This window comes from Phytophthora sojae, assembly GCF_000149755.1.
Source record: "Phytophthora sojae unplaced genomic scaffold PHYSOscaffold_1, whole genome shotgun sequence".
Taxonomy (NCBI): Eukaryota; Oomycota; class Peronosporomycetes; order Peronosporales; family Peronosporaceae; genus Phytophthora; species Phytophthora sojae.
The window spans coordinates 7,494,383-7,512,566 of record NW_009258115.1 but is presented as its reverse complement, the minus strand read 5'-3'; the positions used below and the strand labels follow the sequence as shown (position 1 = coordinate 7,512,566).

General features: G+C 51.7%; 4 protein-coding genes across 4 annotated transcripts; 2 read left to right on the top strand and 2 right to left on the bottom strand.

Moving 5' to 3' along the window:
- Positions 1-209: 209 nt before the first annotated feature.
- PHYSODRAFT_466962 (hypothetical protein) lies at positions 210-8,568 on the top strand (the record flags this gene model as incomplete). The annotated part of the gene is made up of 16 exons (XM_009517810.1): positions 210-332; positions 369-1,589; positions 1,691-1,790; positions 1,864-2,046; positions 2,131-2,335; positions 2,411-3,699; positions 3,742-4,116; positions 4,210-4,788; positions 4,861-5,002; positions 5,063-7,117; positions 7,208-7,415; positions 7,502-7,579; positions 7,662-7,745; positions 7,821-7,897; positions 7,966-8,371; positions 8,452-8,568. 16 exons carry the CDS (start codon positions 210-212, stop codon positions 8,566-8,568), a joined length of 7,242 nt encoding a protein of 2,413 aa, XP_009516105.1.
- Positions 8,569-8,605: 37 nt separating this feature from the next.
- Positions 8,606-10,935, bottom strand: PHYSODRAFT_470453 (hypothetical protein; the record flags this gene model as incomplete). The annotated part of the gene is made up of 2 exons (XM_009517809.1): positions 8,606-10,642; positions 10,723-10,935. The coding sequence occupies 2 exons, from the start codon at positions 10,933-10,935 to the stop codon at positions 8,606-8,608; spliced, it is 2,250 nt and encodes a 749-aa protein (XP_009516104.1).
- A 799-nt stretch (positions 10,936-11,734) lies between these two features.
- Positions 11,735-12,043, top strand: PHYSODRAFT_294259 (hypothetical protein; the record flags this gene model as incomplete). Its single annotated transcript, XM_009517808.1, has 1 exon — positions 11,735-12,043. The coding sequence occupies one exon, from the start codon at positions 11,735-11,737 to the stop codon at positions 12,041-12,043; it is 309 nt and encodes a 102-aa protein (XP_009516103.1).
- A 2,437-nt stretch (positions 12,044-14,480) lies between these two features.
- On the bottom strand, positions 14,481-15,851 carry PHYSODRAFT_294258 (hypothetical protein; the record flags this gene model as incomplete). Its single annotated transcript, XM_009517807.1, has 1 exon — positions 14,481-15,851. One exon carries the CDS (start codon positions 15,849-15,851, stop codon positions 14,481-14,483), a length of 1,371 nt encoding a protein of 456 aa, XP_009516102.1.
- Between the last annotated feature and the right edge of the window lie 2,333 nt (positions 15,852-18,184).

Genomic DNA, 18,184 nt, shown 5'->3' with positions numbered 1-18,184 from the left:
CGACGTCGTTACGCTCTCTTAGCTAGTAGTTGCTTGGTATCCCCATGACATGGCTTTCTCTCTACCCGCGGCTAACGTTGAAATGACTCATGGTTTCTTATCGATTTTTCTGTGTGAAACTTTCGTCGTGAGAATAGATGACGGTAAAATATGTTTCACGCCGTAGGTAATTTACCACTTGAAGCGTGACGGATCCAAGGCAAGGCAAGATGGTCTTCCGGCTGGAGGAGTCCGTCGCCGCCGTGTGCGCACCGTCGCCCGCGGCGCTGCACGTGTGCCAGGCCGTGTTCGAGTCCAGCCGCTACCTCGTGTACGCGGCCGAGTCGCTGCTCGTGGTGCTTGTGGAGGCGCCGGCCGCGCAGCCCAAGCGCGCGTCCCGGCTCGAGCTGTGGCAGGTCTGGAACGCACAGGACGCGGTGCGCTGCGTGCGCTTCAACCCGAGCAAGAAGGCGGCGCGCGGCGCGCTGGCGCTGTGTATGGACGAGGGCCGCGGCGTGCTGCTGATGCCCGCGAGCGCCACGTCCAGCCGCGCGGCGGCAGTGGCCGAGGCCTCGCGCGCCTCCACGCTGGACGACACGCCCTTTATGGACCTCATCCCCAGGTCGGACTACGTGAAGGCCCATCTGCACCTGCACCTGCCCCGCTGGGCGGAGTCGGTGCGCTGGAAGTGCGACGACCGCCTGCTGAACCACTTGGAGTGGGTCGAGAGCGGCGACGACCTGTTCCTGCTCGGCGCCGGAGAGAAGCTGTCCATCTGGAAGCTCGTGGACGACTCCGCGCAGGTCTACCTGCAGCGGACAGTCACGCTGTCCGCCGGTGGAGGACTGGGGCTGGACGTGCCATTGCCGGCGGTGCCCGTGTGCCACTTTGACGTGGCTCCGAGCGGACGCTTCGCTGCCACTGCGGGACAGCATGACAGGATCATCAAGCTGTGGAAGCTGGGCGAGCTGTCGCCGCACGAAGGAGCGCCGATGTCCATGTTCCTGCCCCACTCTCGAGCGCTGGTGTCCATGACATGGTCCAAGGAGGTGAACGTGTATAACGCGCGCGCGACGGTCGCGTCCACGACAGGAGGCTGTGAGATGTTGTTTACTCTGGATCGAGCAGGGAATATTTCGATATGGAGAGAGAACGTCGCTCCGCCGCGGTCATTTGTGTTGTGGAAACAGTTTGCAGCGGCGGACTTGTGCCCTTCCTCGCTTGATGATGGTTTGGAGAGCCGTATCCGAGAATTTGGTTTGGTGAATCATTATTGGGCGCGAGAAACGCCGAAGCCGATGACGTCGATAAACGAGGCGCTGCTGAGCGAGAACACCGTGATGGATGCACTGTGTTTATTTCATTACGGATATGGGTCTCTTGACGAAGCGCGTCGAAACGAGTTAGTCAGCCAGCGCATGGACAGTATCACGCAGATGAACGCGAAGCTTCTTGGAGACCGCAGCGGCGCCATAGCAGATACGCACGTGGGAGAAACATTTATTTGTGGGAATGAAGCGCTGGAGAAGACATTCGCGGTGAATTTACTATACGGGGTGCTCACTAATGGCGACTTTTGCGTATTTCGCGCGGAATCGATCCCCTTTACGGTACGTTGTGGTCATGATCGAATTTGCTATGGGATTCTGACCGACGTTTCAACCTCTAATCATTTTATATTGCTTAAAACCCTTTGGCTACTATTAAACAGGGCGTTTCTCCAAGGCTATCTCTTATTCTCAGTGTCAGTGACCTTCGTGAACAACTTGCTGATGCACATGTGTACAATGTCAGCACATCTGACTACCAAGGTACGTGCTGCGTTAGAATGCTGTGACGTGCTGGCTTGTGATATTTTTTTGCGTTATGAAACGATAGATCGAGCGAGTGGCGCAGCGTCGGAATTCTTCATTGAAGTTCTCTTTCAGCAAAAAGGTGCAGATAGCTACCTGCAATGTGCAAGACTGAAACTTCAAGGTGAAACTTTATCGGTAGGTAGCCGCAAAGGTTCTATATCGTATACCGTTCAAAGCTGTGAAGTTACGGCAGTGTGCAGCAGCATGATGAGTGCAAGAAAGGAGGAAGGCATCCGGTCTCTCTCTCTCTCGGCGTCAAACATGATAGCAATGTGTGCATCAAATTCACAGTCAGACGGACAAGGGATGGCAATGAAAGTTGTCACGACGAATATGGGTGGGCGTCTCAACGTATTCCGAGCGAGCGGGTCTTTGCGGAGGCTTAAAGTTGCCTTCCGATCAAAACTCGACAAGGCTGTTGGGCCTGTCACGCATACAGCCTCTTACGAAGAGCGAGGTGTGCTTTATTTGTTTATTGGTGGGAGGTTGCACGGCGCAATGTTGAGCCCAGGAACCACACAACAAGTAGCGAAGCCCGTTGAGGATTCAGCTGTGGATTCATCGGGACCTCGAAGAACTTCCGCGGTGGTCGTTGCCGGTCACGATACGCTGGCATTATCCGCGTGCTATATGGATGACAGTGAAGATTCGGAAGAGCTGGACGACCTGATTGCTGTAACGATTCCGGAGTCTGTGAAGATTGAGTGGTCAAATAGCTCGTCATTTTTTTCGCAGCCGGTGACAGAGACCCTCACAAAGGATTACAGCATGGTTGTTGCTGTGCACAAAGGTGGCAGGAAGCTGTCTGTTTGGGTATTCTCGTTCGAGTTAAGAATCTCCGAGCCGACTTCTTCTCCTGTTCAACTCTTCCGGAAAACCACAATCGATATTCCGGAGGCAAGATTGCTGAGTGTTGCTAGCGTCCCGCTGCTAAATATGTTTGAAGTCACGTTTGCTAGCTTTGATGTGGACTCGCAGTTGACACTATGGAAATTTGCAGACCTCGACGAGTTACTCGCGGTGACGCCCGCTCACAGAGTCGATGTTGGAGCATTGATGCAGATGGCAAGTCAGGCGCAGAAGTCACACATGGAGTTCCATCTTGGCGAAGAGCAATTTGTGTTCAAGCACTTTAGCTTTAGTTCTTGTGGTCGGGTGGCAATTTTATTTGGTGGAGGAAACGAAGCTGATGATCAGATCTGCTTCTTGCCTGCTATGGAGTGCTCTTTGGAAGGAGTTGTGGATGTCCCACACAAGCAATTTGGCCAAGTCGTGTCGTTGGAGTGGACACCACCAGTAACCCCAGAAAGGGACTGCGAGTTACTTTTCTTGTCTACCACCACAATTGGAATGCTGAAGTTTGACTGCTCGTTGCCGACTAACAAGTGGAGTATTGCCTGGTCTTCAAGTCGATTTAGCGCGAGACCTGAGAACATTTCGTCACTCTCGAGTTACCCTTACGGCCTTCTCCGTATTGGTTCGAGCTTAGCGCACCTCAACCTTCGAGATATTGATGGAGTTGGGTCGTCCCCACTTCAATTGCCGTTTTCTTCTTCAGCTTATTCTTCTCGTGGACAAGCACTAGGCTCTCAGCCGCCATCAAAGGCCTTTCCTGCTCATCATCCAATTACACTGATGTACTTGCTCGCACGAGGTTCTTTCGAGACGCTAGAAAAGGTTCTCGATCACGTAAATTCGAAAATTGTGGAGCACGAAGAAACGTGCTATCTTCGAATGGCGGATGACTCGGTGCTGCGAATCCTTCCTTTGCTGTCGCTGTCTCAGTTGCTTGGGGACCCCACATCAACCGAAACCAAGACCGACGAGCGTTCAGATGTATATTTGAAAGGAAAAGAGCGCAAGGGTGGCTACACTACCAGCTATGGTTCTTCCCCCGCAGCCCCAGCTAGAGCAAGTGATCTGTTTGCGATGGACATCGGAACTTTTCGCAGATATGGCGCAAGTGCAAGCGCAAGTGCAGGTGGCGGTGATCGTGCTGATATGCTGTTTGCTCCTGTGACTCCGTCGTCGACTGATTCAATTGCCGCTACCCCCTCTCTCCAGTCGAAGACCAAATTGGAAACTGACCTTTTCTCGAAGTTTTTCAACGAACACAAGAACTCCCTGTCATTTATGACAGCCCAAGAAACGGAAGTTTTCCTCCATATCGTTGCTGGAATAGTCAAGACCGTAAGTTGGGAGCGTGACAGCAGTCGAAAGAAAGATGAAGCTGCTCTCCGCTTCCACGCTTCGTTGCTATGGCCAACCGATCCCCCAGCCCGTGATGAACCTTCGCAGCCTACGACCGTCGAATCGGATACCCTCATTGAGCAGCCAGTCAATGAAATGACAACACCGAAGCCGAGCCGGCTAGCTGTGGCTGGACTTTGCTCGGAGCAAGTAGCTTGGGGAGCTCTCAGCGATTTCCAGTCAGAGCTACTCCAGGAGTGTTTTCCTTCATCAACAATGAGCTGGAAAGAGATGAGGCGTCTGCGGGTGCCGTTCTGGCTGAAGAGCTCGACTAAGCTCGTTCACTTTGCTGAGAAAGTGGCCCAGGCTGAGTACGCAGCGAACCGCGACCCTTTTGCAGTCGCTGTATTCTATGTGCTGCTAGGCAAAACGAGACTCTTGGCGAGTCTCTTTAAGATGGCCAATGAGTCTCGGATTTCGGAGCTTTTGTCCAACAACTTCTCGGATCTCCGCTGGAAGAACGCAGCAATCAAGAACGCGTACGTGCTGAAAACAAAGCAGCGCTACGAGTTGTCGGCAGCGTTCTTCCTGCTGGGTGGGAAGGTTACAGAAGCAGTATCGGTAGCTGAGCAGGCTGACGAGACGCTCGTACTTTCATTTTTAATTGCTCGAATTTCGGAGAAATGGGACCTCGGCGGTCAGGAAGACTCATCCAACAGCTCTGGAGTGGCTGACTTTTCACAGGCATCTTTCACAGGCTTGAGTACTAGCCTACGAGGGCTTGCTGGACATTCTGCAGCAAGCTCAGGCATGTCGGCAGATGACGGTTCGTCAGAAACGAAAAATGTGTGTGTTGACTTTCTGAGCACCACCGTTTGGACAAAAGCTTCCGATCGTGGAGATGTTTATATGTGCTTCTTGGTCAAGTATTTCCTGGGAGAGACAAGCGCTGCTATCGATGTCTTGATGACACCACCGTCCGTCGAGATGAGAAGTGTTTTCGGCTCCTATGAAAGCTCCGGTTTCGACCCGTCCAGTATGTACTGGTCGGCATTTGGGAAGAGTTTGCTTGGCGCGTGTGATTTATTACGTTTTCTTCGGAAGACGATAATTCCGATGAAGTTGGCTATTAAGGAGAGAATTGTGCGGTTGAACACATCGGCTGTGGTTCGCATGCAAGATGCGGGGCTTGGAATCTCTGCTCTGATCCACCAGCGCGATATCGCTTCTTTTATTCAGGAAATACGCCGGGAACGCGCTACAAGTGCAGATGCAGCGGCATTTTTAGGCTGCCGTCATCGTGTTTTGATTGCTGCAGTTGGAAGCCAAGTGGACTTCCTGTACGCCACCTTTTTAAAGTCAATGCGCGAGACGATGACAGCACCTGCTAGCTCTTCGTCGAGTACACGCTTCGACCTTGAAGAACGGCTGAATGAAGAAATCCAATGCATTGTACGGCGTGGAGGAGACTACGCCCAACCAGGAGTGCCAGAAACCAGCAAAGAACACCTGGAGCACAGGGTTCGAGCTGCTGTGGTGGAGTCACTGGTCCATTCCGGTCGTCTCGCTGCGTTGGACTTTTTGATTTCCGGGTGGAGCCACTCGGAGGGTTCGTCACCCAAGTTTGCTTTCCCCAGTCCACTGCCACGATTTGTCGAAGCCATTGCCGAGGGCGTCGCTACTGTAGCTTCCGGGGATCTCATGTCGGCTGCCACCGATTATTTGCACACCCGCAAAGTGGACCAGACGTGCTCAAATTTGCTAGCCATGGCAACTCGACTCCTGCTTTGGTTGCAGTACTTCTACCTGAAACCTCCGAAGCAACGAGCGGCTCTTCCCAACCGCGAATTTGTACGCGTCGCAGTAGCTGCAGTTCACAGCGCCATTTGCGTCTGCTGTCGCTACCTCAAGAACCCGTGCTGCCTGTACCGTGTGCTTGGTCTCATCTTCCCACACAAAGATGGATTGTCTTCGAACTCGGAGGAAGCTCTCAACGAGATTGCTGCTGGTGATATATGTGTGAGCTGCGCCCCTCTTCGTCGTACGAGGACGACGGCAGCGAGTGTGTTAGGTGCATCATCACTTCAACAAGATATTCCAGTTCTGTACCAGGCAGTTTGCATGTTGGAGCTGGAGCTGGATGAATTTACGGCAGCAGTGAAGACGAGCAGATTGCACCACCCGATGCCATCGCGCGACTTGCCAACTCCATTGTTCTCGTACTGCTCGTACTGGGGACTTGTTCTGACGATGGCGGCGGGTGCCATGCCAGCCCATCTCTCCAAAATCACTGGGGAAGCCGCTTCAACTGCATACCTGTCCAAGAAACTTGTGGAAGCTTGGGGGAGCTATAGCAACCGGCTAGCTGGATTTGCCTTGAAGCATCTGCTGTGTGATTTGGCTGGATTCTTCTTCAGTCCGTTCTCAATTTCCAACCCTCCAACAAGTCCGGGGGCAGCGGCAGCTACCAAGTCGCCAGGATCGCCTCGAGGTTCATCCTCACCGTTGAGAAGTGGTGCGCCTGGTAGTCCTCGCGGAAGGTTCGTGGACGCTCCAGGATCGCCTCCATCACCACAAAATATCGACCGTGGCAACAGGCGGCAATTACTGAAATGCGAGTGTGAGCGATGCCCGTGGCTTCTTCTGGTGGAGCTCTTCACCGACAAGAACGAATTGTTGCTCCGTCTCAACGCACAGCTAGAATGCTGTAGCGAGAAGATTGACGCAGAGGTTCGATGGGGACGACTGCCTGAGCCTGCTTCGCGGAAGGCAGCACTGACCCGGTCACAAAAACTGCTCCTCTCAACAGTTGCTGAAAACGCGACTACCTTCTCTCGTGCTACCAACCTCACTGATCAACTGAAGCGGCGCATGGCGTCAATGCCTACCACAGCAGCTGTGCACGTTCAGTGTGTGTACCGCAGTGAGACTAACATTAAGGCGATGTGCTTTAATCGTGCTGCCGGTGAAGATGCAGAAGTGAGTGTGTGCAGTAGCAAAGGAATTTTCCGTGCTAGCTGTATGGACTATGCCGATGGCAGTCGATTCCAGTTCAAGGGCACGTATGCCGCACCACAGACTGCGATTTTCTCGTCCGACTCGACCCAACCTTCCCCGGTCAAAGGCAGACAGACATCGGATGGTATGCACAGCGGTGGTCGCCAAGAACTATCCCCGTCAAGTGTTCTAAGCACTCGTGGCAATGGGCCTCCGTCGCCTCTGCATCTGCTTGCATCCCCGTCTGAGCCGAAGTTGGCGAGCTTCAAGCCCACTGCCGTGGCGTCTCACCCTTTCTTACCACTGTTCGTGTCGGGAAACCACAAGGGTCGTGTGCATTTGTGGTCGTTTGACCGGCTCAGTGCCGTTTGCGCTTTCCAAACGAAGGACGTGGTGGCGGTAAGTATTGCGTCCGGCATTTTTACCCATGATGTTGCGTGGATAAGCTTTACTGACGCAACAATCATGTGTCTATCTAGCCGTATCCAACGAGTCCGTCGATGTTGTCCGGCTGGCGAAGCATTAAAGCGTTGGAATTCGACAGTCTCGGCCAGCAGGTGAGAGTATACATCCTGCACGTACTTTGAAAGTACGCTATGACTGAAAGTTGCCCCGTCATCTACTTTTTTTGCTTTGCAGCTAGGTGCTGTTGACGCTATGGGCCATTTATTTCTGTGGAAATTCCCCGAGCTAGACCGAGCTCCTTATTACCGCGAAATTGTGGTAAGTGCATTGTTTTTTTTTCTTAATACCTAGTGCTTTTCACGGTGACTCACACTAATTTCTGCGTGTGCTTAGTGCCATGACAAGGGCGCTAAAGGGCTCGCATTTTTGAACTCAAGTAGCAGCGTCGCGACTGTCGGGTTATCCTCTGAGTACGTTTGACCTCAATAACTGTATGATGATGAATTCGCTTACTCACCACAATGCTTTTTTTTTACAGGAAGAGAAACGTATGCGTGTGGGATACACTACTGCCTAGCTCGAAGGCGCTGGTGGCCGCACCAGCATGCCATCCAGCAGGTGCCACCTCAGTGGCGTTTTCATCGACTCGTCAATTGCTCATCACAGGCGGTGCCGGGGGTGCGTTGAGCATTTTCGACATGAGGCAGCGTCGGGTCTTGCACACAATCTCGAACGCGCACGAAACTCCGATCAAGACGCTTGTGCTACACCCGAGTGGTGACTGCGTGCTCTCCGGATCCGCTGGCGGCGATGTCAAGATCTGGTCGTTGCCCATTTTCCGTGAGGTCGCTTTTCTGAGTAAGGTGCACGTCAAGCCTTCGTTCCTGGGCGATGCTGCAACGAATCTCCTGGGCGATGCCGCGTCGAACGTGGCGATCAATGTGGTACGTGCGTGCACACTTCTTCAACGTGGCGCAATACCATCAAGCTGACCGTGTTTGTATTGTACGCTTTGCAATCGCAGACAAATTCTTCGTGGGGAGTGACGGATGCTGTGGCCACACGAGATGCATTCTTTACGAGCGGCACGGACGGAGCCGTCCAGCGTCTCAGAGTCCCCTCTCTGGGGACCCGACTCTAAGTCGTACTAACTCAAACCTATTCGTTATTCGTTTGTCTTACCGCTCTACCTTGTTGTCGTTTGCGCTCAGAAGCTTGTCGATCTTCTCGAACTCCTTCTTGAACCGTGCCTTCACATTGCGCAGCTCGGCGGTAGTACTGACACCAGCGTCGCCACCTCCTGGAACTCCATTTGCAGCAGGCCCACCGTCGTCCTCTCCAGAACCGACGATTTTGCGGAGATTGGGTGAGAGCTTCAGTGCGTTCACGCCGCCACGGTCGTCTCCAACGAGCACGATGGGGTCCTGGCTGTTGAAGGCCAAGTGTGTAAGTTTGGCACGCTTCACGACCTTCTGCTCGCACAATGGTTCGTTCTTGTTCTCTGCCAGGTCAAACACGTGTACTTTGCCGTCACTGGTTACAGCGGCGAAGACGGTCGAGGAGTACGGAGCCCACGCCACATCGCCGACGGCATTTCCCAAGTCGAACGACATGATGGGCTCGGGCAGGTTGTGATCCCACAGCTTCACCGTCCAATCAGCACTACAAGACAGGAAGGCTCGCTCGTGGAACGGATTCCAGCGCACAGCATACACGGCCATGTGGTGGCCTGCGTACGTCTCGAGATACTGTCCAGAGTACGCCTTCGAGCACTTGTGCAGCTTGCCCTCTTCTGTGCCGACGATGAAGAGGTGCTCACTAAAGCGGTTGAAGTCGAAGCAGCAGCCACCAGCCAGTCCAGATAACGACGCCTCTTCTGGATCATCCTTGGCCGCTGCCACCAGCTTCAACTGCATCACGGGCTCCATCTTGAGCTCGTTCTTGCTCAAGATCCAGTTGGCCACCCGACCGTCCGACGAGATCGAGTAAAAGTTCAGCTCCTTCGCCAGGTCTTCCTCTTGCCAATTGACTTGCCACACCGGGTCGGTATGCTTGCCTGTCTTGATGGTGGCCACGTAGATTGGCCGGTTGGTCTTGCTGCGGACGTCGTACACCAACACGGTTCCATCGTAGCACCCCACAGCTAGCAACGCAGCGTGTTGTGGGTGGAAGTCGAGACACATGACCCCCGACTCGGTCGTGAACGTGAACTCCGGGTGTGACGCATTCTTGAGCGAGTAGCAGCATATTACGCCGCTGCCTTGCTTGAGGAAGTCGTAGGAGCCGAACCCGATGGCGAACAGGTCGCCGAATCGAGGATTCCAGCACACGGCCGTGACCTGCTTCTTCTTGGCACGTTCACTCGAAAAGCGCCAGAGAGGCAGCAGCGAGCCTTCGCCCTCGCGGAATTGATCACTCGCGTCCTCCCAGTACTTGAAGTCGTGGAAGATCTCGTCGTCCGCGTTCTGGTTCACCATGCGCTCAATGATGCGAAGCGTCTTCCCCATTGCTGCGGAGTGCACCATATCGTCTCCCTTCCCTTTACCACCTCCACTACCGCCACCTCCTCCGGCTGCTGCGGTTGGTGCTGCTGCCAGTAGCTCTGCACCTCCTGCCGCTGCACCTCCACCGTCTTTCTCGTCTTTATCCTTCTTCTGTGCCACCTTCTGAAGCTGAATTTGTTCACGCTGGTGCTGCTCGTACGCGTCCATGAACGTGTCGTAGATCTCCCACTGCGTTACTGTGGCCATGAAGCTCACCACGGGTGGAGGTTCCGTCTCAACGGCGCGTTTCCGCAGTGGGTTGGTGTACGTCTGAGCTGCGCGCTCGCTGTAGTTGAACTGGTTCTTGCCGGACTCGAACTGCAGAGCCGCCTCGTCGATCTTCTCTCCTTTCGCCTCCGCTTCCTCTTTGGCCTGCTTGATAGCCAACTCCCGCGCCTCCTTCTCTTCTTCGGCATACTTTTGGTCGAAAGCCGCCTGCGTCTTGGCGTCCTCGGACTCCTTGTGGATCATGCTGCCGTCGCTGCAGAGATGGACGTACAGGTGGTCTCCTGGTCCGGGTGGGTCCACCTTGTACGTCCTCTCCTTGTAGTTGTACTTGGTGATGTTGTTCGGAACATTCGGGTCGTTCGCTGTCAGCACCCGCGAGAACTCCTCGTTCAGCTCCTGCGGCGACAGCTTGAGCTGGTTGTCAGGAATCACGATTTTCTTTACCTGTTTATTGGATCAACGATGAGAAAAGGTAAGCCTTCATATAACACCTCAACTGCAGTGGGGATTAAACAGCAACGTACTGGTTCGTGGTACGCGTCCATCTCGTCGTTGTCTTGCCCTGCACCTGAAAGCGAACCGTCCGCCGCTCCACTCCCGGCACCTCCTGCACCGGTACCCCCAGCACCTCCTCGATCTTTGTCGTGGCCATCACCGGTTGGTATTGCAGCCCCCTTGGAATGGTCCTTCGACTTCTTCTTCACAGGCGAGCCTGCTAGTGGCTTCTTCGGCCCCATGATTCCCCGCTTGTTGCTGATAAATCGAGTGTGTCGGTTCGCCGGCAAAGGATCGCGACTGTTGTGCGAGACCCTTCAGTTGGCCGCAGTAGCATTATCCATTATGGATCAAACTTGAGCCAATTTTAACATCCATCGAATTTATTTTTCAATGCAACGTACTACGTAGTAATTGCCCTCCTCCTCTGCATCGTTCATCTCCTTCTTCAACCCCCCCTGCTTGAGCTTCCATCTGACTCGTCAGGTTTTCGATCCTCGGCTAGTACTTGATTGCAGCCCCGCATAGTCCGAGTATCTGATTCTTCAGTGCTTCAATCGTTTTCTTGCTCAAGGTAACTTCAGCTTCCATCTGGCTTACTGCCGAGTACAGTTCCTCTTCTGCCTTCTTGAGCTTGGCATTCTGTCGCAAGACGCCAATTTCCTATTGCGCGCGATCTCAATCTGCAGATTCAAAATCTCCTTCTCGTGGTCCCCTGGACGACGTCAATTCCGTGAACATGCGCTAAACCATCTTCAAATGGCGCTGAAGTGTTGTGCACGCGCGGTAATCGCTCTTGAAGTTATCATCCAGATTAAAATCGACGTTGCGATCCCACAGCAAACGTTGGGAATTATCGCGCGAGTCATGGCTTCATCCGCACGAAGGATGAAACGTTTTCCTTTTTTTGTTTCGAGCTTGCTGGGGAGGACGGCAAGCATACCGGTATATTCGTCGCCTAGAAGCAATTCAGGCGCAGTCCAGGATAATTTGCCAGCCGCTGCCGCCGCTGCTTGCGCCGGCTGACCCCAAAATGTGTTCATGTGGCCTCGAGGTATGCAGCGCTCCGGTGTCGTGTCCGGTGTCGTGGGTCACAGTGCTGTACCCAGCTCTCGCTCGGATGGTTTCGATGCAGCACCTTCGACATGCAAGTACACCACTGCGCTCATGATGGATACATTAACCGTTGACGTTGTTGCCGTTTCTACAGATGAATCTTCAGGTTATTTCGCCGGTGGACTTGGTGCTGCTCGGTCAACTCGACGAATTCCTTGCACTCGAGCCCTTCACCTGTCAAAGAAAAAGCTGGCCATTGCACATGCTAATACCTCGGCGAGAATCTCCAGATAGACGAGGCTGGTGGTAGATTTCCATGTCGATTGAAAAGCATTCGCGATTGCACCCTTCAGCGACTTTTCAAGATTGTCGTCTTCGATTCCTAAAAACTCGACGCAGTTCCCCAACGTGGACAAGTTCAGTAGGATAACTTCATCAACAGCCGCAACGTTATCGCTGGAATAAACGAAAGACATCTTGTCCGGAGATCCGTGTCCTTCAAAGTGCACTCGCAGTTCGGGGGCATACGCCGTCGAGCAGACGATCAGGACATTCAGTCGCTTTTTCGAGGAGCTGGCCAACTGCATGCACATCTCGTTAAACTTTTCGCACTCCCCTTCCAGCAACAGTGGGTCAACTGTAGAGCTTCTGACGACAAGCCCCACCATTAGTGCCGTTGTCACGAACATGATGTCAGGCGGGAAGATTTTTAAACAGGTCTTATGCAGGTCTGGTCTTTTTTGGTCCGTAGGACCAAAACAGGACCGAAATAAAATCAGCCTCCAAATGGGACCTAAAAAAGACCCTACAGAAAACAAGGTTTTAGAAAAACTCTACAATTAAATATTCAAACGGAAAATAAATGTATTTTGTATTAAAGGTGATATTGCAAATGAAAAACCATACTGGACAAAAACTTCAACCCTGCTGTCAGGTTGACTGTCAGTCATGCTAATCCGGCTTGTACTCTAGCTGCCCGGGCCGTCCGACGTGATGAACACCCCTGCCCCCGCGAGTTAATAACTCAGCCAAACGATAGAGTACACACTCGGTGGATCCGTCAGCACCAATAGTCTCTCCATGGTACCAACACTGTCATACAGGCGACTCACGAGGTCGCAACGCAATCACCATGTGCCCAACCAGCGCACCCAACGCAAGCAAAGCGTCCAAACGGTACCAACTCTCGGACCAGCAAGCTTCACAGGATATCATTCAGTCTAATCAGGCCGAACGTCAGCGAGCCAACAGCAACCAAAGCATATGAGAAGAAGTCCACGCCGATCTTCGGCCCACCAGCTACCGCTATACTTAAGTATGCACTAAGGCTAGACCAATTGTAGTTTTCCTTAAATTGCGGTCTTAGGGACAATCGAGAAGTTCATTTTGCGTACGTGGGATGTGGAGGGCGAGCTGCGAGCTAGCGCCCTGCTGGATGTCGATCACTGGATCAGTATCTAGCTTCCTGCAGAGGCAAAGTACAAGCAAGTACTTCAAGTACCAAGTACCAAGGATCAGCGGTACATGCATACAAGACTACATGGACGAAGATAGCAGTAGATTCAGGCACGAGGACGTCTGAGCAACCCAGTTAGTTAAAGCTCATTAAGAAAGTCTAGCAATAGCGTACAGTCCGAGCAGCGTCGACGGTCCAGGGATCGACACCAGCAAGACACTCGCTCGCAAATTCAGACATTTGGGTTTCATATTATAATCTCCAGCTCTACTTCAATAGTGGCTGCCCTCTATAATCTATCACGATATTTTATATCAGGGTGCAGGGGGTCTAAAAATGAGTGATATCATTTGGGTCTCGCCATCCAAACGGGACCGCTAGCGAAATCATACTGATTTTCTGTTCGGTCTCGTTTAGATGCCGTAGGACCAAAACAGGACCAGACCTGCATAAGACCTGTTTAAAACCTTACCGTCAGGCGACCCTGACTGCAATGCAAACTTCTGCACTACATCAGCAACTTTCTCCATCAAAACGCCCGAGTCATCAGTAACGGAAACAAAGCTCAGCAAACTCGATTCGCCTCCCTGCCCTGTTTTCTTCGGCATCCAATGCGTCACCTTCGCGAATTTCACGTCGGTGCAGCGTCCAAATTTCTGTTCCTTTGTGAAAAATCTGGGAAGTACTTCGCTCGGGCACTTCTCATCGTGAAACAGCTCTTGGAAGCGATTAATGCAAAGCAACTCAAATATGCCAGGATAGTCAATCAATTGTTTGCCGATTGCTGGTGCGACTTTCTCGAGCAGCTCCCTGGACGAGTAGAAGGAGGGTAGCATCGCTTGTAGGATATACAACGATGCCCACAGCTTCGCTTGATCCAGCTCTTCGTACCACCCGATACCAAATATGCTGATGATGGCATCGTACGTGATGGTTTTGTCTCCCTGGTCTATCCACTCAGATGACAAATCCACTGGGGCATCTTCGAGAATGCAATCCATCACTCCTCGAAGTGGTGACGCGTAACGATGCAGGAACTTACCAAACTGAGCCCAATTCACGTTGCTACCGCGTCGATCACTACACGTTTCATACTTAACGATATCATCCCACGAACCACAGGTCTTGAAGGCGCCAAGCAGCGATCGCGGATGACCGAAAGTTGCCTTGAAAAGTCGGGCAGCTACCGGTAGCACTTGAGAATCGTCGAGGCTATATCGCTTCTGGATAGTCTGCAGTTGACTTTCGTCCCAAAACGTGTTCTTGATGACCTCCTCAATTGCAGGGGGCGAAGAGAATTAAGCTGAGTCGTCGAACCATGAACCGGTCATCTGGTCGTAAATGGACATAGCTGAGGAATGGCGCACGACCAGCAATCAGGAAAAACAAAGTGTTGACCGAGAATAAAGGCAGCAGGATTCTGCGGCAGAACGCCATAAATCGTTCTCTCTTGATGGTATCGGGAAGATCCGCATCGAAAGCCAGGCCGATCTCATCAATCACGATAAACAGTGGGCCAACTTCCATCGCTAGACTTCTCAAAACACCCACAAATCGGTTGTGGCTTATTGCGTTCGGATCCAGGGCTTGAGGAATGTTGTCCCCATAGATCTCGCTGAAATATGATCCAATTCTCTCAACGAGACTTCTGGCAGCCTTTCTACCATCAAACTCCAAGTCGTCATTCAGAAAGTCATCTTCAGTAAACTGAAGTGTGATCGTGTGGCACTTCCGCACGATATCCAGGAAGCCGTTCTCCTCCTTTTTCTTCTCCATCTCCGAAAACTCATCCCAGATCTGGTTGTATCTCCGAATGTACTCCCAACCGAAAGTTGACTTGCCTAGGCCAAAGACATGATCAACCAGAGGAGCCACCCAGTTACCACCACCACCACCATTCGTAGCGCGATCGTAGTTGCTTTTATGAAATCCAAGAAGCTGCTGCGTCGCACGATCACGGTCCACGAAGAACAATCGGTTTCCCATCACACTATAGACGGGATCCTCCTCTTTCCATTCCCACTGCGTAGGCTTGTGCCGTTTTGCGGGAACCTCGTCAACGCCAACTTCATCTTTTGACTCCTCCCGAGATCTCACTCGTACGGACGCGGGCACGACAATGATAAGTGCGGTTTGTGGCGTTTGGCCAAGCGATTCAATCTGCGCATTGACATCCAAAGGCTCACTCGAGTCGCACGCCGCTTGGTTTCCGTAAATCGTGAGTTGACTTGGCTTCAGATTCGTGAACAACGATTGCCACGCAGCGAAAACGGCGTCCCGCACGTCCGTCATCGTGTTCTCTTCGGTTAGCGGGACCCGGTCTGCGATGATACCCGCGAACGGAGTACGGCCGTCGACTTCCATTAGCCGATACCAAACCCTCGGGACTTGAACAACAAGTGGGTCATCTGCCGTCTCTCCATAGCCATCCAAGCTTGCACCCTCATCCAGAGGACTCTTCACCTCGTCGTTCGCGAACACCTTGAGAGCCCAATCATGAATCTCCGGCGGAAGGGAAGACTTGCACACCGCCTTGCGAATGGCAACAACGCCAGCACCAGCAGGCACTACCAGATCTCGTACCAGACTGTGACGGCGGGGGCGAGTCGCCCCTTCGACCAACCGGAAATATTTGGTCCTTTCCATCGTCGACCGCCGCAGTCGATGTCTCCTCACCACCGCACTCTCCAATCGGCCTTTCTCCAATGCCGCGAGTTCCGATTTGGAGTAGAACTCACGCTTTCTTCAACATCACACTAAGTACGACCTGGGTAAATAATTATTTTCATAATATTTATTAATTTTAAATCACTAGGGCTCCGGGGATAGGAGAATTTTGGTATAAACCCCTTCTTTTTATTTTTTATTATATTTTTCTTATTAGCTACGGTCATCTCCTGCGCCTGCTTCGCAGCCGCAGCATCTGCCCGGAAATTTGCCAGTTCAAACTGTCTACCGGCAATGCTTTGCAATATTAAAAATGCGAACCTTGGTTGATATCTGTTTAGCGCTTGTAGAAAAATCCAAATGCTGACCTTCAGTCTTAACTTCATTTTCATACGTACCCAAACATATACTGATTCATACCAGCGTTGTCGGTAGCGCACCAGTTCGATCTGCCCACGCATATAAACCTTTTGGAGGGCCCAGTGCGGCACCGGAGACGTACCGGTTTCAAGAAAATGTACTAGGGCTTCGCGGGGGCTGAGATAGCAAAAACTAGGGCTTCGCGAAGGCTGGGATAGGATTGGTTAACTCACCTTTGATCGCCATTGATAAACTCAATCCGCACGCTCCACGGGCATCTCCTGCGCCTGCTTCGCAGCCGCAGAATCTGCCCGACAATGTATCGCCACTATGGTCACGACGTACAACCGATTTCAGAGCAAAATCAATGACGAATCTAACTCGACGAATTTGCAAATGAACTGGACCAGCCTCCATCATTCGTGAGAAGTCTAAAACACTCGGTCAATAGACATCACTTACTGTAAATTGACCTAAAGACGTTACCGGTAAGGGGGGACATCGCCCGAATTAATCCTGTTTGGGCTGGTCTATCAGCACCTCGTCGCTTCCTATCCCAGTATAAACAAAACAGATAAACGCACAGCGCACACGACTTAGGCGCGCCGCACTTGCGGCGCACCAGTCGCCCGCGCTGTGCTTTCATATTATGAGCATCCACATCTACCAGATAATCAGACCTTTAAGTTCAATAACACACTTGCGATAATATCAATTTGCTTTCTTGCCTCCGACAAGCAAGTTATAAGCTGCAGCAACGCCCTCCCAAGCAGACGACTATTCTAACCTTCGTGCTGTAAATTCACTCAGGCGTGCTTCTTCATTGATAGAGACCGACTAGGTAATTATTCAGATTACCTATTAAGTTTACTTTCATAATACATCAATATATGATGGATACTTAAACGCATGCGTTACACGCACGGCTTCATGCGACACCAAATTAATCCTGTACCGGCTGCGTAGCAGCATACCTTACGGTACACTAGCTATCTCAGTACCAGTTAGATGCCAAGAGGAGTCATCGTTTGACTCGATGTACCACGGATATAATCCTATTTGGTCTGCGATAGCAGCACTAACGTTACTTCCTATCCCAGTAAAATTGAACTAATCATATATTTCAAATTAAGAGGGCAGTATTTTTTGTCACTTTTTAAAAAAATAAACATTATCCCATCAGGTTTTTATTTAAGTCCTGCACCGCGTTTTTGGGCCGCAATTTTGAAATAATTCTGTTTCGGCTCCGTTAAATCGGAATATTTTTTCTGGGCCATCTACGGTTTCAGAGGTACTAAATAGCTATACGTTGGTCACGCAGTTGAAGCAGAGCCTCCTGACTCCTGACTGGTTCTGCTGTCAATTGGTCTCTAACGGAGTGCCAAATTGATGATAGCAGCTTGCTTTCTTACAAGCAGACTGGGGCCTCTGGCTTGTACGTATTTGGTCGAACTCCGGTAGATAAGCAGTTGCAAGAAGATGCAAACAAGTGGAGTGTATACCCATGTTCCTTCTGCATGTAAAAGTTGCTCAAAATGCTCTGATAATGCATTTTATCAGTCAAGTTTATTATTGGATTATTTAACGGACCTGAAATACAATTATTTCAGAATTATGGGCCCCGAAACAGGGTTTCCCCTTATTTTAATTTGGGACCAGGGTAGTGAACCTGGGGGGGGGGGTCCAATTTGAAGCTATGTGGTGGAGTCCCTCAGATAAAAACTAATAAACTCCCACACGTGTCCTGCCACGCAACTACGAGGGGGGGGGGTTGCCCCTGCAAGCCAAATACCCAAAGACAACGAGAACTAGTCCCGATATCTCTAGGCCTCACCTTGTGTACCCTTGTAGCAAGACTCGGATCTTTATCTAGCGTAATTCCTAGAAGACGTGTAATATGAAGGGGTGAATATGGGGTTCCTTACACTCGCAGGCAGAGACTTAGGTTAACT